Source organism: Callithrix jacchus, chromosome 16 (assembly GCF_049354715.1).
Source record: "Callithrix jacchus isolate 240 chromosome 16, calJac240_pri, whole genome shotgun sequence".
NCBI lineage: Eukaryota > Metazoa > Chordata > Mammalia > Primates > Cebidae > Callithrix > Callithrix jacchus.
The window spans coordinates 97,046,110-97,068,508 of NC_133517.1; the positions used below are offsets into that span (position 1 = coordinate 97,046,110).

The 22,399-nt window shown below is 44.4% G+C and overlaps 1 protein-coding gene across 12 annotated transcripts in view; it reads right to left on the reverse strand.

The window, feature by feature from the left end:
• VPS13B (vacuolar protein sorting 13 homolog B) overlaps positions 1 to 22,399 on the reverse strand; it is an 822,207-nt gene that overhangs the window by 14,252 nt on the left and 785,556 nt on the right. For 11 of the 12 annotated variants that reach the window (XM_017965662.4, XM_078353467.1, XM_078353468.1 and 8 more), the window contains 4 exons: positions 13,639 to 13,757; positions 8,946 to 9,751; positions 3,650 to 3,826; positions 903 to 1,073 (listed from right to left, as the gene is read on the reverse strand). In XM_017965662.4, the coding sequence (XP_017821151.4) occupies positions 903 to 1,073; positions 3,650 to 3,826; positions 8,946 to 9,751; positions 13,639 to 13,757 (1,273 nt within the window). Of the gene's footprint in view, positions 1 to 902; positions 1,074 to 3,649; positions 3,827 to 5,598; positions 5,794 to 8,945; positions 9,752 to 13,638; positions 13,758 to 22,399 lie in introns of those variants that run through there. The other variant, XR_013528186.1, reaches the window with a different exon arrangement.

A 22,399-nucleotide genomic window follows, 5' to 3' on the forward strand; every position in this document is an offset into this window, starting at 1 on the left:
CAACTGAACCTGAACTTGTAACATTTTGCCATTTCCTCCCAGAGCCTCAGCTGGCTGCAGTTGCCAGTCCCGGAGTTCTGCAGAGAACTGAAGATCAGAGAGAGGGCAAGTGCTTTCAAGCACATCTTTTCCACCCTTTGCTTTGCACTGCTTTGGGTCACTTTGATCTCTGGGAGGCACATTCCCTCAGGTGCGCAGAAGGCACATTGCCAAGCAATGCAGTTTTAAATTCCATTGCAAACAAATAAACAAAAAATATCCTTGAAAATCCTGCCCTGAAAATGTTTAGCTCTGAAGCTTCCTTTTTATAGATTTCTTTAAAGCAACTTATTTTCAAACATTTGTAATATTTTGAAATATCCATAGCAGTCTTCACCTCTATACCATCTGGCTGCTTTACAAACAATAATTGTTCGGAGTCAGGCTGATCTCAAAAAAGTAAAAGGACAAAGTGGGCTCTTCACTGAAGTTTACATGACATTTGCATGTTGCTCTAGTGCTTCTCAAACAAAAGCAAGCATCTCAGCATGTGTGGGAGTGAGGGAGCCAGTGCTTGGGAAGGGTTGCCCATCACACTCTTCAGAAAGCAAACAGTCGGACACCGCCGTCCTCGTGCAGACACCACTGTGCTCAGAGGGGGTCCTATCAAATTAGGGTTTCCTATGAAGAACTTTAGTGAGGCCCAAGACACCTTTCATACACAAAGCAAAGGCAGGCACTGCATGTGCGGCTGTGCAGGTGAGCCCCTGGTGGGACACACTGCAGAAGTCAGGGCAAGTGCCTCACCTTCTCTGAGTATTTCCTGGCCATCTCCAGGGAGAAGGCGAAGTTGCCCAGTCCTGGGAGACCATGCACCTCAGCCTGCTGAAGTCAGACAGGCGGGAGGCCCCGCAGCTCCTTACCAAGCAGGCTGATGCCCAGCCGGGACAGGCCCTGTCGGAGCCCCTCGCCCAGGCTCTCGGGGAGCTGCCGCCGCCACTCCTCCTGCCGGTTGTAGTGCTCCTCATCCAGCGAGAGCCGGTCCATGTTCCGGGCCAGGCTTGTGGCCAGGTTGGTGATGGATGTGAGGGTACCTGAGAGAAAAAGAGCACAGGGTTGGCCTCCTTGTCACATATATCATGGACCCCAAGGCAGCAGTTTTGGAGGCAGCAGGAGCTCTTGTGGCCCCTCCGGGACATGACCAGTGGTGAGTGATGGTGGCTCCCTCTTAGGCAATTTGAAGCAAGAGCCTTAAGAAAAGAGGTAAACCACTGGGGCCATGGCTCACGCCTGTAATCCTAGCACTTTGGGAGGCCAAGACAGGAGGATTGCTTGAGCCTAGCAGTTCGAGACCAGCCTGGACCACATGGTGAAATCCCGTCTCTAAGAAAAGTTAGAAAATTAACTGTGTGTGGTGGTGCACACCTGTAGTCTCAGCTACTCAGGAGGCTGAGGCGGGAGGATCGCTTGAGCCCAGGACATCAAGGCTGTGGTGAGCTGTGATCGCACCACTGCACTCCAGCCTGGGTGATAGAGTGAGACCTTGTCTCAAATAAAACAAGTAAATAAAATAAAATAGAAAATGAGGCAAAGATGAACACTTGCCCACAGGGGTGATGACACTCTTCAAAGGGTAAGAATCTCTCAGGTTCTAGAAAGCAGCCTAGAGTTTCACATGAAACTATCCTTCACTATAATTGTCAAGGTTTGGTTAAAACAGTTAGTATTTGGCTCACGCCTGTAATCCCTGCACTTTGGGAGGCCAAGGCAGGCAGATTACCTGAGGTCAGGAGTTTGAGACCAGCCTGGCCAACATGGTGAAACCCTGTCTCTTCTAAAAATACAAAAATTAGCTGGGTGTGGTGGTGCACGCCTGTAATCCCAGCTACTTGGGAGGTTGAGGCAGGAGAATTGCTTGAGCCCAGGAGACAGAGGTTGCAGTGAGCTGAGATCACGCCACTGCACTCCAGCCTGGCTGACAGAGCGAGACTCTGTCTCGAACAAAACAAAACAAAACACTGATTAGGACTGATGCCTTCACTGAAGCCCAATTTTGAAAATTAAAATCTGATCTGATTTTAAAGGGAAAGGTTATATTGTTGAGTTTTAAAAAGATTATAAATATTTCAACTTTAGGAATATATTTTATTCCTTCTCTGTAACTTCAGTCATAGCAAAGGGAGATACTAAACCTTATTGTTTGCCATTCTGAGGATGTAATTACTGTGCCATGGAGAATATGTACAGTTTTGATAGGATGTTAATTGAAAAAAGAGTCAGGGGAATAAAGGGAGTAAATCATGTGAGAGCCGTGAATCTGTCTGGTTTTCCTAAGAAAAGCTATTTCGGCATCTTGCTTTCAACAGCCACAATTCCCTCTAGCAAGTCTGCTCATCTTAGTGAGCGAAACTGAGTTGACTTTCATGGACAGATCTGGACGCTAACAAACGAGCTCATCTGTTATTGCAGGTCCAGTTTCAGGAGGAAATGGTCAATGTCGTTTTTGCAGCTGCATCTTTACCAGTAATCAGAAAAGAAAAATATCTGTGTGTGTGCTCACACAGATACCAACAAACTAAACAGATTTTGCTAAGAGAAAGGGAGAACAAGTGTAAAAAACATTCAATGAGTCAATATGCTGAAAATACCGCTGAAGTTCAATTTAGCAGGTGTTGGTTGTCTTATTTTAACATAAAAACAACAGAACCACAGAGATTCCAGTGTCAAGAGTGAGCGGTCTGCCAGTGACTCATCGGATGAGTTTCTGCAGCTCGGCCTCCAGGCCTCCCAGATGATTTGAGGCCTGGGGGAGTGTCCTTTTCATTGTCCGTGGAATTTGTTTTTATGACTCTGGCTGTTCTCTTGCCAGCCCCCCACCCATAGTCCCTCACCCCCTCTATGGATCACGGATTCTCATATTTCAAGCTCAAGTCTTCTTTTGAGGCCTTCCAGAGACGTCCATAACCTGTCCTATGGCCTATGGTCAGATGCCTTTTACGGGGAAGAAGCCCGTTGCCCTGTTTTCCCTGCCTCCTGCTGAGAAGAAAAGGGGACTCAGATGGCCCTTGTTAGTTCCCAAGTCTCTGCCAACCTGACCAAAATAACATCAAGCAAACACACACGGGTAAAACTAAAACACTGTTCTTGCGGGAAGCGCTTTGGTTTCCGGGCCCGATGACCCATCTGGGCCACAAGATGGCACTGTTTACGTGGCGTGCTAGAGAAAAGTTGGCTGTTTCACCCCAAATCCGCTTCCATGTCAGAATGTATCCGTATCCTTAAGAGAGTTATGACAACTGTATCTACATTTAAAAAACTATGATGAGGCAACACGGTGTAGGGTTTCTGATGTTTAGCAGAAATCCTGAACATCTTTAAGATTTCTGTATTCATCACATGGAGTAACAGTTGAGCCAATCCTTGTTCTCCCAATGGGAGGCTTAATATTCTGAAGTTTCTGAAACATTTTCACACACCACAGGCAAGCAGTGATCTGTTCAAAACATAAGACATTATATGTGAGCTTTGCTGCAAATCCACACTCACCGCAAGTTAAGAGGCCAAACAAAGCTAGAGGCAATCTGAATGCATTTCAAAGTTTAACACATTAATAATAATAAAAGAGACAGGGAAGGGGTGAGGCATTATCACAAGGAACGGAAACCACTACCTTTGGAGATGTGCTTTACAAACGATGTGGTCCCTCTGGAGACGCCACTTACGAAGGCTCCGGGGCCCCGGGTCAGTCCCTCATACGGAAGCCTGAAGAAGTCAGCGACCCCGTTCCCAATGCTTCTCACCAGGCTCACAGGGCTGCCAAGAATCTCCAGCGAGCCAACTACCCAGCCTGCAACGGACCAGAGGGAAGGGGTCATTGAAACCTCAAATGCAGAACTTTCAACATTTGTGAAAAAGTGACCCATTTTTCCTGCAATTTTTTTTTCACACTAGAATTGGGAAAGTAATCATTTCTTTGGAAGAAAATAAGGGAAATAAATCATTCCCGGTAAATTCATAAATGGCAAACTTTCATACTTTATAAATCAAAGTGATCCTCTGATGGCCCCACAAATGGCTTTAATATGACTGCCTTGCCGAGCCTCCCATATTCCTGCTAAGAGGGGGCCACGTTCTGGGGACACACTCTGCCACCACCTGAGGAAGGGCGCTTTCTTGGGCTGCGGGTGTTTGCAGGTGGGAGGTTCTCTCTGAAGCCTCCCCAGGGCAGCAGAGGCACCAGGATGGAGGAGACACCTGGTTGGGGGCAGCCAGATGCTCGGTGGGCTGTCACAAAGGGGATGCAAACTTCTGACAAGGATGGAGGGTGGTTTTTAATCTTTCCCAATCCCACTGAGTTGAGTGCTTCCCTTTGGAGCAAAGCTAGAGCCAGACAAATGTCTCCCCTTCAACTCCAGCTCTGATTATGTAAATACTAGTGACAGGGACACTTTTTTTTTTTTTTTTCAGACATACTCTCACTCTGTTGCCCAGGCTGGAGTGCAGTGGCATAATCTCAGCTCACTGCAACCTCTGACTCCCAGGTTCAAGCAATTCTCCTGCCTCAGCCTCCCAAGTAGCTGGGATTACAGGCACATGCCACCATGCCCAGCTGTTGCGTGTGTCTGTGTGTGTGTGTGTGTGTGTGTGTGTTTATTAGAGATGGGGATTCACCATGCTGGCCAAGCTGGCCTTGAACTCCGAGACAGGGACATTCTGATGAGGTTAGTGAGAGGGGAGTGTTCCCTGTGCATGTCCCAGGAGAGCAGCCTGAATCTGGTTTCCTCCTGAAGCTCGGGCTGGCCAGGAGCTTGCCTGCTGCTCTGCAGCTGCGCCCCATGGGAACGTGGCTGTGTACAGAGTCCGGTGGGCACTGCCCTTACTTGCTTCCCCGGGGTTGGGATTTGGGGCGGTAGACCCCAAGGACTTGGCGGCGGGGGGAAGTGAGGACACAGGAGAGGAGGAGTCCAAAAAGATAGCTTTCTCCAGGAAGCCACTGATCTCCCCAGCCTGGCGCTCAAAGCCCTGTAATGGGAAGGACATGGGGACAGGACTGGGTGGGAGCCATCCCTCCCTTACCAGTGGGCTCTGAAGAGGAGGACAATCCTGTGACAGAGACCCTCAGCTCAGGGATCTGAGGGGATCGGGAAGATGAAGGTACAAGAGCCAAGCCGAGGTCCTGAAGAATACCATGCCCAGTCCACGTAGAGAGGGACATTCTTACATTTGAGTCCTCCTCCCTTCTCTGGAACGTTAGGATGGTAACACTAGGGTTTAGGGCAAAGCAGGGAATAATTTCTGGAAGATAAAGACTACAAATGGGAGGCTCTATGGATGCCAGGCATTCCACACATTTAATTCTCACAGTAACTGCAAGGAAAGTATTTGCTCCCTTCAGTCAATGCAGGTTAGCTGGTGACTGAGCTGCTGCCTTGGTCCAGGAATGGGCGAGGCACAGCAGGCAGAGGGGAATGCGACATGGTGGTGCTGCTACCACAGCCTCACAGGCAGGAAAAGGGAGGCTGAGGCGTGGAGACTAAGCCAACTGCTCACAGTCTCCGGGATGATCAGCCTGTGGGCTGGGTTTCTAACCCAGTTCTCCTGATTCTGAAGCCCACCCACCTCTTCCTTCTATAAGCTCACGCTGCAAAGAGTCAGCAAGGGAGCTGCGGAGGCTGTGGAATATTCCTCTGTGGATGGACTTCTCTGGAGGTTAAGAAAGAGCAGATTCCCTTTAGCCTGGAATGGCTGTAAGGGCAAACGTAAAGGCAGAAAGTTGGTCTAGAAACATCTTAATTCCTCTTCTCTCCAGTGAGTCTGTGTATAAAAGAGATGAGAGTAGCTATGGCCAAGCAGAGTCCCCATGACAGGCCTGTTCGGGTGGGTGCCGTGGGCACGGAGGGAGTGGGAAACCGGCCTCACTCCTGCCAGTGGCGGGTCCTCCCCTGTCCTGTGGGCCACATGCAGGGTGGGGTTGGATCCCTGGAAAACTGAAGCCACTGCCTGATGGAAGGGCTACGTGGAGGCCAGAGCTACAGCTCAGTGGCATCTGAGCTGGCCAGAAAAGGGCAGACAGTATCCAGGGGTCCTCCTTTATTGTCCTCCAAAAGCGAATCTATCTTTTGCTTATCCGTTTGGAAATTGTGTTGAGGAAGGAAGTCTGCCTGGCTCCCATCACACTGAGACTTGGGGTTGGAGAGGGGCCTGAGGAAATGATAAAGGCCACATGCTTTCCTTCAGACAGGGTCAGTTACTAATTTCCAACTACTGTTTATTTATTTATTTATTTTTGAGACGGAGTTTCGCTCTTGTTACCCAGGCTGGAGTGCAATGGCACGATCTCGGCTCACGGCAACCTCCGCCTCCTGGGTTCAGGCAATTCTCCTGCCTCAGCCTCCCGAGTAGCCGGGATTACAGGCACGCGCCACCATGCCCAGCTAATTTTTTTGTGTTTTTAGTAGAGACGGGGTTTCACCATGTTGACCAGGACGGTCTCGATCTCTTGACCTCGTGATCCACTCGCCTTGGCCTCCCAAAGTGCTGGGATTACAGGCGTGAGACACTACGCCCGGCCCCAACTACTGTTTATTTTTATTTTTATTCTGCCTCTTTCACTCATAATTTTTTTTTCTTTTTAGTTGTTTATTTTTAAAACCTCTTCCAGTTGATACCACAACTTTCCTTGACCTAGAAATGAGGTCAGGGTGTTTTCCACACAGGCAAGGGCCCTCTGACCCAGGTGAGATGTGGGTGGGCAGCTTGCCCCCCCCTGCAGCCAGCCCTCCCCCTCCCCCTAGAAGGATGCTAACCTGGGAGTCTGGAGCCTCAGCAGCTTCCTATTTCCTACTCCTTCCATCACTGCTTTCTTTCAGATGGTCTTCAGATCGCCCATAGATTTTTAATGACACTGTTTCCAACAGGCTCTGAAAACTTGGCCCACTGCATTAGAATCCCTAATCTTGGTATACAGTGAGATCAGAATGTCAGTTTAGAGGATTTTTAGGTGTATTATATAAAATTCAAATAGAATGTTCTTGTGAAAGCTCATTAAAAATATAAACCAAAACAAAGAGAGGTGGGAGCACATGGGCTGCAGGGACAGTTACTTGGTGCCACAGGTCAAGCCTCCCTGCCGCTCACTGCACTGCTGTGTCGTCGTGCAGAGACTGAATGGGAGCCATCGTCCTTGCCAGGCCTCAGACTGGTGCTCAGAAACCCATGTGCTTTATTCTCATGTGAAAAGCAAAGGCTCTCTGAAGGGAAAGTTTCTGGAATTGTATATAAATATACCCATCTATTAAATTTGAAATGTGAACTGCTTATTTTAAATGAGTTTTTGGCAAGAGGGAAACGCTTTCTTCATTGTTGGGCAGGCTATCAAGACAACAGGTCCTGCAGGACGCTCTCCCTGATCTTGTCATTATCTTTTATAAAAGAGTCTAGATAACCCTAGGAAGTCTATACATTTCATTATGGAAGAAAATGTGATCTTACCAATGTTGTTACCAATATGGCAAAAACACAGGTCCATTTACTGCCATAATCTTAATCTTATATGGGAATGCATTCACCAAATACAACATTACAACGAGGACAGAACAGAGGCTCTCTCCTCTGCTACTTTCAGAAAGTAGGATTTCCATGTTCTTTATTGGGAAGGGCTGACAAGGCTAACTCTGGATGCTGTTCTTTGCTGGAATTCCTGGGAGCCTAATTATCAAACTAAAACTGCTTTAGAGTGAACTTGGCTCAGGAACACACATTGTGATGCCAATTACTGTAACATATCCTGAGATCACATGGTTCCCACTCAATCCTTATTTATTTTTTGGGACAAGGTCTTGCTCTGTCACCTCAGCTGGAGTGCAGTAGTGTGAGCATAGCTCACTGCAGCCTTGAAGTCTTGGGCTTGAGGAATCCTCCCACCTCAGCCTTCCTAATAGCAGGGACTACAGGTGCATGACATCACATCTGGGTAGTTTTTTTGACCTTAAGTTTTTGTAGAGATGAGGTTTCACAGTGTTGGCCAGGCTGGTCTTGAACTCCTGTGCTCAAGTGATCCACCTCAGCCTCCCAAAGTGCTGGGATTACAGGTGTGAGCCACTGCACCCACTACCCGCCAGTCAGTCTTTGGTATACAGTAGTCCCTAGAAGAAATTCTGGATGTATGTTCAAGCCACCCCCTGCAGACTTTTCCAGCCAGACTGAAAAGGGAATCCTTACCTTTCTCACTGAGTCCCTGAGAAACAGCAGTCCTCAGCCTGCGAGAGGCCGCTTGCCTGGCCCCAGAGAGTGGTAAGGCCAGATCAAGGGCCATTCCTTCTCTTTGAGCTCAGGTCTATGGAGAGGCCGAGACACCCACAGCTTTCCCTTTGCCAGCTGTTTAGACAGGCAATGCAGCACCAGAGAGAGAGGGCTCAATGTGTGTCTTACGAGCACACAAATCCTCTGAATTTCTCACCTACTGCTATTCATGAACAGCAATGAAGAAAACTAATAAAACGAGAACTGGACTCCTTTGTAGGCCCAGGGACTGAAGACCTGGGCTAGTTTTCTTGGTTGCTCTAATGTGCTAAGAAAGGGCTCTGTGCTTGCAAGGTGCGAAAAAAGTGTTTGCTAAACTGAACTAAAATTCTAAGTTATAGAATAGCTACTATTGCTTGAATGTTTATTCAGTGCCAAGCAAATGTTGGGTACCTCACATATTTTCATCTGATCATCTCAGAAATCTTCAAAGCCATTTTATCGATGAGAAAATGGAGACTCAGGAAGATTCAATAACTTGCCCAAAGTCTTACACCTAACAGTGGCAGGCTCTAGATTTAGATGCAGTTCTGTGTAACTGCAAAGCTCACGTATATCACCTCCAGCCAATGGCTCCCTTAGGTCTTGAAATGAGGTGCTACCCCAAAGCGTGTCATTTCTACCCAGGCTCTAGCTCATCACAGACCCTCAGCTTGTGTCCTTACCTGCTCTAAAAAGGGCCCCAGCAGCATAGTGCATTGCCAGTGCGTGCACAAGCTGCCTTGCCGTGGTGAAGATGGGTCCTCTTTCAAACACCGAGAAGGAGAGAGGAGTGTGGTCCGAGGCTATGTACAGCTTAAGGGAAGCGTGGATACTGACAAGCAGATTCACTGGCTGGATCACCAGTTTCCGTAACTTCACAGGATTCACCAAGGCTCTGGCGTGCTGTGTGACCTGCATGGGCAACACCTGTTTATCCCTGGAGAGGTGCGTGGAGTGACCAGCCAACCCGCTGTTAGGAAGGTAAGTGTCAAACAAAGTCTTGATGTAATATACAAATGTGTCTTCCACATATAACCGAGCAGGTTTTAATTCAAAGCTGAACTCGTTGATATCACAGAGGATGCTCTTGCCTTCACTTAAGGTGACGCAAAGTTTGATAAAACATTTTTCCTTGTATTCTTCCAAATCTTTGTTGGATATGAAGAGACTCTGCATTTTAGAACACTGAATGGGTTCTGTTTTTTCTCCCTGGCAGACTAAGACAGCAAAGTGGAAATTGGACTTGTTATAAAGCTGGTTGTCTAGCTGCAGGTCCTCACAGTAGATCTCTACACAGTAAAATTCAAACAACGCAGCCACAGGCTCTTCCCTAGGGAGGGGACCAGCCCCTGGGGCCATGCGGAGAAAAACATTGTCCAGTGTGAGTCTCAGAAGCTCAGCTGATGCTTTGTGGTGGGTGAGGTCATCAAATACTGCCAGGCTCAACTGAGTGATGAACATTTTGAATGTAACGATCTTCTCCAGGGCTCTAGAGGAGAAAGGGAAAAGAACATTAGTCTCCCCCGCTGCCTTTTCTTTTTTCTTTTTTAATGACAGTTCCCTATTAAATACCTCCTGATGGGACATCAGATTCTCATAAGAAAGAAGAACTTAACTTTCAGTACATTGTGTCTGGACAGAGCCAGTCACACTCCAACAGTATTGGGAAGTGTTCCCAGTGGGACCATTACAAGTTCTTGTCATGTTTCTGTGTGTTTCCCTTTTCAACACCAAATTTTTACTACAAAATCCCTCTGGTCTTTGTATACTGATTCTCTATCATGATGATCACAAGACAGAGATAATAAAATAACCGAGACTCCCTAAATTGAAAAAGTGATGTGGGCAGAAGAAAACTCAGCAGGAACTCCTGCCACAGCTGTCCACCAACCATTCCTGAGTCCATGCTCGGCTCTTCCCCATCTCCAGTTCTGGGGGAAAACCACCCATGCTTCTGTCTCAGGCAAACCCCTCCAAAGTGCACCAAATCACTCTGCTGTCACCTAATCAAGGACATCCCTCCAGCAACTCACCGCTGTCCTCCATCATCCTTTTCTTCATTACTGGCAGATTGTAAACATGCTCTCATTTCTCAGCTCAAAAAATCCCTCTTGTGACTCTACTCTCCTTTGGCTACCACTCATTTTTCTGATCCTTTCTACATAATAGAAACTCTAGTGTGTTCTATACACATTGTCTCCAACTTCTCTCCTTCCCTGCTCTCTAAGGCTTGCTCCAAGCAGCCTTTTGTGCTCCCACCCCAAGCCTAACGAAACAACTCGTCAAGGTCACCAGTGACTTCCATTTGGTTACATCAAATGATGGACTTTCAGGTTTTTGCTTATTCGACCTACTAACAGCATGTGATATTGCTGACAACTCCCTCCTCCTGCAAAGTCTTTCTTTCCTGTCTTCTCTCAGCTCGTCTGCCTCTCTGAACACTCATCCTGTTACCTATGCAGATCCCTCCTCCTCCCCTGACCTCTTAGAGTGCCTAAGGCTCAGTCCTTGGTCCTTTTCTCATCCCCATCCCCACTGACTTCGTTGGGGATCTCACGACCTGAAATACCATCTATATGTTGATGACTTTTAAAGCATTCACTTGGCCTGGAGCTCCCCTGAACTCAAATCTTGTGTATCTAACTGCCTATCCACACAGTCACTTAGATGTCTATAACCAATCTCTTGATCTTACCTCCTGAGCCCGCAGATAGTCTCTCTCATCTTAGTTAATGGCAACTGTATCCTACCAGTTGCTCAGACTAAAAATGTGGGTGTCATCCCTGATACCTGTATTTTTAGCATTATCCAATGTATTAGGGAAATCCCATTGACTTTTCCTTAGAAGTATATCCAGAATCTGACAGTCTCTGACACTTCCACTGACACCACTGTAGTCTCAGCCCTCTTATCTCTAATGTGGGTGACTGTAATAATCATCTCCTAACTAGTCTCCCTGCTTGCTTGTGCCCGGCTTCTTTACAGTCTACTTCAACAAGCAGTCAATGACCTTCTAGAAATTTAAGTCACAGGGTGTCAATTCTTTGTTCAAAATGCTCCAATGACTTCCTCATTTTCCTTAGAATTAAAGCTTAGCCCTTCAGTGGCCCATGAGGTCTCTCTCCTTCTAGCTTTTACCCCCTGGACCTCACGCACTGCTGCTTCCACTTCCACCCGCTCCACCGGGCCCACAACAGCCTCTTCCCTGCTCCTCCACGATGCCAGGCACGTTGCTGTGGCCTTTGAAATGGCTGTGCCCTCTGCCTGGGAAGCTCCTCTCAGAGAGTCACATTACTAAACCCCTACTGCCGTCCAGCCTCTGCCCAAATATCAACTTCACAGTGTGACTTACTTACACCAATTTGTTTAAAACTACACACTCTCCTGGTCCCTTGGCCCTGGCAGTCCCAGTCCCTCTTACTGAGCTCTGTTTTCATTCCTGTAGAATGCTAGCCTTCTATTGCACCGTAACATTTCCACCCAATTCCATGCCTATGAGAAAGTCATCTTCCCCAGGGCAGGATTGGGCCATTTTATTGATGGATGTATCCCTCTTCTGTGCTAGGCGTCCAGTAAGCCCTTGAAAAACATTTGTTGAATGAATGAAGGAAGGAAGTTCCAAGAAATATTTGTACATTTCTCATGATAGGTTGCGTCTATTATCATTAACATTTATGCCCTAGATAAAATGTTTCTAAAATTGTTGAATAAACTGAAATTTTGTGCTATTCTAGTTAAAAGTTAGTCTCCAATTTTGTTATGCTATTAATTTTTATGAACATTTTTGGGCAAAGAAAACATTCTATCCAACATTGTTTGAAATATTATAAATCCAAATTACCAGAGTCCAAATTAATGAGTTCTTAACCATATATGAGAAGCGATGAACTTTTTTTCTTTTTGAGATGGAGTCTCGCTCTGCCGCCCAGGCTGGAGTGCAGTGGCGTGATCTCGGCTCACTGCAACCTCTGCCTCCCAGGTTCAAGCAATTCTCCTGCCTCAGCCTCTTGAATAGCTAGGATTACAGGTGCCCACCACCACGCCTGGCTAATTTTAATACTTTTAGTAGAGACAGGGTTTCACCATGTTGGCTAGGCTGATCTCGAACTGCTGACCTGAGGTGATTTTGGCCTCCGAAAGTGCTGGAATTACAGGCATGAGCCACCACACCTAACCACAATGAACTTTTTAAAAGAAAGATTTAAACAAATGTATGAAAGTTGGTGGTATTTATATTTTAATATAATAATTACATATTAAATAACTCATTAACCCCACATCCATTACCAATTTTGATTGCTTCTTTTCTTTTCAGTCTTATTTATAAGAATGTTTTCTGTGTGTGTATGCCTACATATGTACTTATGTGTGTATGTATGTATAGACAACACATAACTAGGATCATATTTATATTCAACATTATATTTGGCTTGCTTTATTTTACATTACATAAATGCATTTTCTAGTCCATTAAAATTCTTTGAGATCTACTTTTTGTGGTTGTGACATTTATAGTACAATTACATATCATCTATTTCCTTATGGATAGGCATTTTTACTTTGAATATTTTGCCATTGTAACTGTGTGACATCTCTCACTGTGTACACCTCTCTGTGTATATCTTTGCCCACTTCTTTAATTATTTCCTTAACTCTTAAATGTTTAACACATTTAAATGTGGAATTTCCAAGCCAAAGGGATTTTAATTAAAGTTCCTAACACATATTACCAAAGTGCTTTCCAGAAAATAGTACCAATATATACTTTCACCAGGACTCCATAAAAAACAGCATTGCTAATTTGATAAATTAGCATTTCTTTATTTATATTTCTTCTTCTTCGAATTTTCTGTGCATGCCTATTGCCCCTATTTTTTGTTTCTGTAAGGCTATCTTTATATTATTCTTAGTGAATTATGTGAATTCTTTTAAATTAGGGATATTAACTCTCTCTGTTTCATGTCTTTAAAACCTGACGGCAATATTCAGGTCAAAGCGGGGGCAAATATGGCCCTAGGAGGCATATTTATATTTGATGTAGCTCTAATTGCTAAGTTTTATTATTAATTAATAAATTGTCATGCAGTTGCAGTGGTATTAATGTGCATTTCATGCTAATAATAGTGGTATAATTCCAAGATGTATAGTTTGTAAATCAGTTTGTTAAACTTACCACAGAATAGAAATGGTATCCAAGAAAGATGGTATATTGCTGCCCATTGAAGGTGTGATTTAATGCTAATATTTTTATGGATTGCACGATAACCAAAAGCTCTAATACATATGCAGAGATAACAAAGAATGGTAAATAGGAAATTTACGACTTTGTAACAGGAAAGCTTACTATGTTTTCACAGGGAAAATAATTAAACCTACCTGTTGGTATTAGTTACAATAGGTCCTGCTTTTCCTTCTGGGGCCACAGTGATGAAGAGTGTGCCACACTGATATACAATGTCCACATACACATAGCCAAAGCCAGTCAGGAACACAACCTGCAGAAAGAATATTCAAAATCTAACTAAAAAGAAATAAGAAACACTACTAAGTGGCTTGACTTCAAATGTCTCCAGGTCTGATACAATACCACAAACAATTCCTGGTTATATTTCTTTATATCCATGTGGACAGGCTGTTTAGTTGACTTGAAAAAAAAAAAAAGACCAAAAAAATCAAATCCAGGTTTTTCAATATTCAGCTGTAAGGTTCATAGAAAAGATGATGGATGATGGGGCATGAGTGTCTTCATTCTCTGCTTCTTTGGAATTGGCAAGTAACTCTGTGTGGGCTGGAGTCCAGACATGGGGCTCGCTTTATGTGAGCATATGAATCGATGTGGAAAAAAACCTAAAACTCGGGACTTGAAGTGCAACGTGCAAACAACTTTCAGGCTCTTGGGTGTTGACTTACTACGATGGGGGTGTCCTTCTGGGCTGGGGACACAAAAACATATCTCAAAACCCACCTAAAAACATACCAGAATCCCTCCAAGGTCTTTCACATAACTTGTAATAAGAAAGTTAGATAAGTTATTTTGCTCGGGGTAAAAAATTAATTTTTCTACTACGGGAAGGTGGACTAAAACCTAAAAAATGTTCTACCTCAGGATCCAGGTGCCAGGCAGTAGAACAAATACTCTTTCAGCATTTAACAGCGAGCTGCTTAAATGGGTAAATATTTGAAAACAGCACAGGGCTATTTAAAGAAACTCCAAGTTCACAGCCACGATTATCTGAGGGCAGGGGCAAAAAGTCCTTACGCTCTGGGGAGCTTGCTTCTGACGATCTGCAGTGTCAATGCAGTCCAAGTCTGGGCCCTTTGTTATATTGTTAGGGCAGCAAATAAAAGCAGACACACTGAAAATTCCTGGATGAAGAAACAAAGATGGGCTCTTGCTTGACCAGTAATGAATGTGTGTTCGAATTGTGACCACACGAAGACACACCAGAGAGAGTGTACACAGAGCCACAGACTCACATCTGGAAGCAACTTCAAGGTCATGGGGCTTCTTTCTCATGTACTTCAGAAATTCAGAATTTCTGACCATCTTCAGCATCTAGGTTACCTGGGTGTCATCTCTGCCTCCTCCCTCTTCTCCTTGCTGCAGCCCAGCCCCTCCAGCTCTGCCTGGTTCCTCCACTCACTGCTATCTTCTTTTTCTTTCCACAGCCTCTGCTTCAGCCAATGCCCTTGTCTGTGACTCACCACTCACACGCCTAGAACGTACTTTTCCCCATACAAGTCCTTTCAAAAGCCTATATGTCCTTGTGCATACAGCTTACAGGATAGCTTACTCCATAAGCCATTCTTTAATTTTTCAGTTCCCTTCTGATTGACACCTACTTCCACATTCTAAAAAAACTTTAACTATATTTCCATTTGACCGCAAATTTTATTGTCTGTACTAGTTACTTGTTCAAGTGCCTGACCTAATTACTAGATTGTAAACTTCTTGACAGCAGAAATGGAGTCTATTTGTTGTATCTGTATTCTCTATGAACATGTTTTCCAAATGGATTGTTCTGCAAAAATATGTTTCAAAAGTCTCTGTATTCTGAATTTGCCCTATTTATTCCATGGTAAAAATTAAACTTACAATAAAATTTGAAAATAAAACATAATTAATGGCTTAAAAATGGCTCAGTTCGGCCGGGCGCGGTGGCTCAAGCCTGTGATCCCAGCACTTTGGGAGGCCGAGGCGGGTGGATCACGAGGTCAAGAGATCAAGACCATCCTGGTCAACATGGTGAAACCCCGTCTCTACTAAAAATACAAAAAATTAGCTGGGCATGGTGGTGCGTGCCTGTAATCCCAGCTACTCAGGAGGCTGAGGCAGGAGAATTGCCTAAACCCAGGAGGCGGAAGTTGCAGTGAGCCGAGATCGCGCCATCGCACTCCAGCCTGGATAACAAGAGCGAAACTCCGTCTTAAAAAAAAAAAAAAAAAAAGGCTCAGCTCATGAATGTACAACAAAAGACATACTCTTTAAGAAATATTCCCATTTATAAAGGCCATCTCTTTGCATGATATTTAAGGTAAATCGATTGCTTTTACTAGGTTGAAAGATACGAATTATCCATTCAGTAGAAACCTTTTTAAGGCCCATTCTCCCATCTCACATTCCTCTTTCTAAGCCAGTTCCATAACTTCAGGGCCCCTTGGAGGAGAGAGGGTGGGGGTGTGAATAGAGAAATATTTCCAAGTGATCTTCAGGCATTATGAAATGAGGATACTTATACTTTCTAAGATAATAAACCTAAGGTAAGCTGACGGTTTCTGTTAAATGGCCCAAGGGCCTTCTGAAGGCAAATTAACCTGTGAACTCTTGCTATACATCTTCTGGCCAAAAGTCTAGACTCTGGAGGAAAATTTTTGCTTGGTATCTCCTTCACTCACTGCTAAGAATGGAAGCAACACAGACTTTAGTTCTTGCAGCCTCTTCTTATCTTTTCATTTTTAGAGAAACAACACACACCTGAGCTGTTAGGTGAGCCTGCGGGATAGAATTAGGTACTTGATAGAGGAATTAGGCATCTATATCCAGGTTCCCCACAAGCCTAAAGTAGATCCTTATCTTGGTCTAATAGTTTGAGTAATCAATTACCTGACAAACACTTAAAGAGTCTACAAATGATTAGTCACTGAATCAGGCAGAGAGAAGATACAATCCTACCCTTGCATTGCTCACAGCCCAGTTGGTGAAAAAGACAAGCACACAAAGCATGAGATGATAACTAACATTTCCAGAGCAGAGGTGTATAAAATGCTTTTCCCTCTCAGTGTATTCACCATTATGGACTCTGCATAAGCTCCAATGAGGGTACTGGTTTTGTGTCTGCTTCCTTTAGTACTTACAACCAGTGCCAGGTACTCAATAAAGACAAGGCAGATGATCTCAATGTGGCTTCCGCTGTACCGAATTCTAGTGTCCACACATGTCTAGCTCTTCTCTCCTTCCGGGAACAGAGTAGGATTTTACTCCCTGTAACCCCTGCAGTTATATATGGACTTATGACTAGTTTTGGCCAATGGGCTAAAGGCAGAATTGACAATGTATGATTTCTAGAGAATGAAGGTTTTATGTTCCACAGCTCAGTGGTGGGGCAAATCTGGTCTACTGCCTGCTACTGTGAACAGGGCTTTACTGGAACATGCTCATTTACTTACATATATTTCTGTCTAATGAGAAGTTGGGAAAACGTATGAACTGCAAAGCCTAAAATATTTACAATTCAGATCTTACAAAAATACTTGTTGACTCCTGCTCTAGATAGTTGTAGAAGACTGTTGCATAATCAATGAACTGTACACCCCAGTATCCATGTCCTTGTGTAGTACCTTCCCACACTGACATTGGGCTTGGCTATGTGACTTTCTTCAGCCAACATGACATCAGCAAAAAAGCAGCTTGCTACAGCTTGCTTATTGGGGTTTTCCCACTTGCCACCCTGTGAGGAAGCCTGTGCTAGCCTCCGTAAGGAGGACAGACAGCATGGTGAGGGAGATGCCCAGACTTCCCAGCTGAACCCATCCCTCAGCCAGCTCTCCAGCTGAATGCAGATGCATGAGTGATCTCAGACTCATCATGCAGAAAAGTCACCTGGCCAACTCCTCAGAATCATGAGAAGTTGTTAATCGCTCTTCTTTTAAGCCAGTAGGTTTTGGGGTGGTTAGTTACAAGGGGGAAGATATCAGATAATGGACTTTCTATCAATCTGGGTCCCTGAGTGACCATGTAGCACAGAACCCCTGAGGATACACAATAGGCATGTAGCATGAACAAGAAGTAAGTTCTAGGCTTATGTATGATAGGCAGCATAACTGAGTTTATACTATTAATATAGATATTGGTGACAAAAGTAGTGTTCTAGCAAAATCCTAAAGTATGAGACCCTGGCTTAATGGTCAGACAGTAGAAATAGATATTTAAAGCTATAAAAATGGGCATATATGTTTTGAAGTGGTAAGACATTCAGTAAAACTGTTGCTTGAGATGACTTGGGAGGTATATCATAAAATGATAAATCTGCAGCTCTAGAAGATGAGGTCTGAAAACCAAACATCAGTGGTGTTGTATCAGCTGCTGCTGCCTGTGTCTGGAACACTACTATGTTTTGTTTTATGAAGAGATGAGCTCAGGAAAGAATTGGCCAGGCTGCAAATAAAAATCAAAGATAATAGATTCCAGAAATTTAGAAGCTTGAAAGTTAGAATTTTTTTTTTTCTTTAGACAGAGTCTCACTCTGTTGCGCAGGCTGGGGTGCAGTGGCACAGTCTCTGCTCACTGCACTCCACCTCCCAGGTTTAAGCAATTCTCTGCCTCAGCCTCCCGAGTAGCTGGGACTACAGGTGCACGCCACCACACCTGGCTAATTTTTTGTATTTTTAGTAGAGATAGGGTTTCACCATCTTGGCCAGGCTGGTCTTGAACTCCTGACCTCCTGATCCACTTGCCTCAGCCTCCCAAAGTCCTGGGACTACAGCGTGAGCCACCACGCCCGGCCCAAAGTTAGAAATATTTTTAAACCTGCTATGGTCTGAATGTTTGTGTTCCCCCAAAATTCATATACTGAAGTTCTAGCACCCAAAGGTGATGATATTAGAAGGCAGGGCCTTTGGGATGCAATTAGTGTCCTTCTAAAAGAAACCTGAGAAAGCCCCTCATTCCTTTCATCCTGTGAGGTTATAGTGAAAAGACGCTCATCCATGACTAGGAAGTGAGTCCTCATCAGATACTGAATCTGACAGTTCCTTGATGTTGGACTCCCTAGACTCCAGAACTGTGACAGTAAGTTTCTGTTGTTTATAAACTACCAGTTTGAGGTATTTTGTTATAGCAGTCAGAACAGACTAAGATAAAACCTGAAACAGCAAGGTCTAAAATTAGAAAGCCTCTGAACACAAAGGCAGATTAACACTCAGCCTTAGGACTGACTAGAGGCAACATACTCACTATTAAAACTTCTTTTTCGGCCAGGCGCGGTGGCTCAAGCCTGTAATCCCAGCACTTTGGGAGGCCGAGGCGGGTGGATCACCAGGTCAACAGATCGAGACCATCCTGGTCAACATGGTGAAACCCCGTCTCTACTAAAAATTACAAAAAATTAGCTGGGCACGGTGGTGCGTGCCTGTAATCCCAGCTACTCGGGAGGCTGAGGCAGGAGAATTGCCTGAACCCAGGAGGTGGAGGTTGCGGTGAGCCGAGATTGCGCCATTGCACTCCAGCCTGGGTAACAAGAGCGAAACTCCGTCTCAAAAAAAAAAAACAACTACTTTTTCTTTTTTTCTCCTGTAGAAAATTTTAATTGAATCTAAAATTTTTTTCAGTTCTGTGTGTGTGTTGTGTATTTTATTTTTTTATTGCATTTTAGGTTTTGGGGTACATGTGAAGAACATGCAAGACTGTTGCATAAAAACTTCTTAACTGTTATGTTGACTTGGAAAAAAATGTAGATCAAGGGTATAACTTTCCTATAAAAGCTCTCTTAAATCCAGAAAGGAAGGAAGCAAGTTAGCAAAGAAATGTGTCTTAAGGTCTATAGATGTGGTTACTGGCACAGGGAATTTTCTGGAATCGAATAGGTAAGAGTAGAGAAATTACCACTGCCCTATACACTTGTGGAACTGGACTAACAGAGACTGTGATTATTTGAGATGCAATACAAGCTTCAGATGGCCACGGAAGGTCTCCCAGAGGGTGGAGCCAGGAACCTGAAGGACAACAGTAAGAGCAGAAACAGAGCTCAGTGAAAGCTGATTTCTTGCTTCCAGGGTACAGACCCCACAATATGTGCCCAGAAAACATTGAGAATTGCCATAGGCAAGAGATTGCTGTATGTCTCTCATTCTTCCCCCTTCCACAGTGGAAGGGTTACTGCTATCCAGTCCTATAAAATGGCAGGGAAAGGGGGAGCAGGTAAGTCCATAGGTCTCTAGATCAAATGGCATCACATCCAGACTGAACATTGCTCAGAAGTGCTGGACTTCAAGTGTGACGGAGTGACTGCTTCCAACCTTGGGGGGAAAATTTGTTTTGTGTATGGGGGAAAAATAATAAATGACTGATGGCCAGGGGGATTTTTTTTTTGAGCAGTTTGTCTTCACAGCATAACTTGGCCAGTCCTGATCAATGCCACCCTTTGATTCTTTTTTATTTTCATCATTTCACTAGTAGGGTGAGGTGGGGTGGCGTGGAAGGCTCTTGGTGACATATACTAAGAGACTCATTGTTTTGCCACTTGAATCTGTGTTAGAGCACGTCAGTAAGACATTATAATATTTATTTTTTGAGACAGGGGAGTGTAGTGGCACGATCATGGCTCACTGCAACCTCCACCTCCCTGGGCTCAGTTGATCCTCTCACTTCAGCCTCCTGAGTAGTTGGGATTACAGGCATTTGCCGCCATGCCCAGCTGCTTTTGCTATGTTGTCCATGCTGGTCTCAAACTCCTGGGCTCAAGCAGTCTGTCTTGGTCTCCCAAAGTGCTGGGATTACAGGCATGAGCCTCCATGCTAAGCTCTACCGTACATATGTTAGGTCTAAGAAAACTATCTGAGGCCTGGATACTGCTTTCCACTTAGTACAATATCTTCTACCACAATTACAACAAGAAGCATTTTAATATAACTTATGCTTTTCTATGTACTGTTATATTTAATTGAATGATTATATGTAAAAAATACTTTTTAAAATTATAACAATTTTACTAAGTAAATCAATTACAAGGTGACATAGAAAATAATGGGAAGTTTTTTTGTGTGTTTTTTAAAAAGTAGAGACAGGTTTTGCTCTGTCAACCAGGCTGGAATGTTATGGTGTGATCATAGCTCACTGCAGCCTCCGGCTCCTGGGCTCAAGTGATCCTCCTACCTTAGCATCCTGAGTAGTTGGGACTACAGGTATGCACCACCATACTTGGTGATTTTTTTAAAAAAATTTCTGTAGAAATAAGGGTTCTTGCTATGTTGCCAAGGCTGGTCTCAGACTCGTGGCCTCAAGCAATCCTCTTGCCTTGGCCTCCCGAACTGTTGGGATTATAGGCATGAGCCACTGCACCTAGCCTCCCTACTTTTGAACATTTAAGGTGAAGAGAGTATCACCCTCATCTTCTGCTGCAAGTTGATATGTCTAAACTGATCTGAAAATATGCTACTTACGCATTTTGTTTGTGCAGCTGACTTTGGGCTAAAAGTCATTTTCCACAAAAAATTTCATCCCCCATTTTGGGAAGGAATAAATTTAAAATGTACTACTGATCTCTCTATATAAGTACTTTGTAAAAGAGTATCTTAAGTAGGAAGCCATGCTATGTAAGAATTATAGACTTAAGACTTTGAAGAGGAGATTAAGCCCTGGCCTGCAGAGGGGGATCAGAAGTGAGACCAGGCCTGCTTGGTCTCAGGTAGAGGTCTGTTTTCAGTGACCTGGTGGACTAGGTACCCTTCTCTGGGCTGGAGTCTATATTTTAAGAACCATCTGGGGGTAGTTATGGAGAGAGACTTGATAGTGGAGAGGCTGACAATGGAAAGACCTATTAAGGGGCTATAGCTAAAATCTGGGAGAGAGATGATAAACCAAAGGCCTGAAGCAGATCCTGGTCACAGAGGGAAGGGGCAGATTCGTGAGACAACACTGGTTATAGTGGGAAGGGGGATTTGTGAGATGACCCCCGTCACAGAGGTAGGGGGCAGATTCCAGAGACGTTTCTGAGGTGTTTCTGATGGGAGCTGGTGACCTACTGGATGTGTGGAGGAACTGAAAGAAAGGAAGACACTGGGATGCAGTAGGCAGAGGGAGGCTGGGAAGCCAGACAGTCCCAGGTTTGAATCCCAGGATCATTTATCCTGAGCAAGTTCACATCTCTGAGCTTTGGGTAACATCTACTTTTAAAGGATGTGACAGGAACTAATGACTATATCTTTAGAGAGCTTGAGATAAAACAGGCATTCAATATTATTTGAATCCTTATTATTTACAGTTTTTGTACTGGGAAAACAGTGATGACATTAACTGATGCAGAGACTCTAGAAGAAGCTGGCTTGCAGTAAGAAAAATGATCATCTTGCTTTCAGATGTGTTGAATTTGAGGTGCTTGTAGGATTTTCAGGCTGAGATGTCTAATGGGTAGGCAGAAATACAGATTTGTACGCTGGGAGTAATGTGGGGGCCAGAGATCAATGTCCGGGAGTGACTTGGTGACAGGCAGTAGCTAAAGCTATGAGATGAATTAGATATTCGAGAGAGGAAAGGAAGATGCATTTCTAAGTTGATCAAGGTAGAAAGTATTGGATAGAGATGAAAAGAAAACTGGATATTCTGGATGTAATTTTTTCCTACTGTATACTTTTGAAACTCCTGAGCATCTTTGGAAAGAGTTGTGACTCAGCCAGAACAAGCTGTAACCACATAGGAGACTCTAGACCAGGGCACCTGGCAGACATTCAGAAGTCAGCACCAACTTGCTGGTATCTGTTCAACTCTGCCCTGGATGAGCGATGTGAGCAGGAAGTCAAAATACCTCACATTTTATAAATCAGACATTTGCTTGGATTGACAGCTTTTCTTTTCTTTATAAAAATTCCTGAATGGAGGGTAGAGGTAACTCTGCAAATTACTACCTGCTGCTTTAGGCTTTAG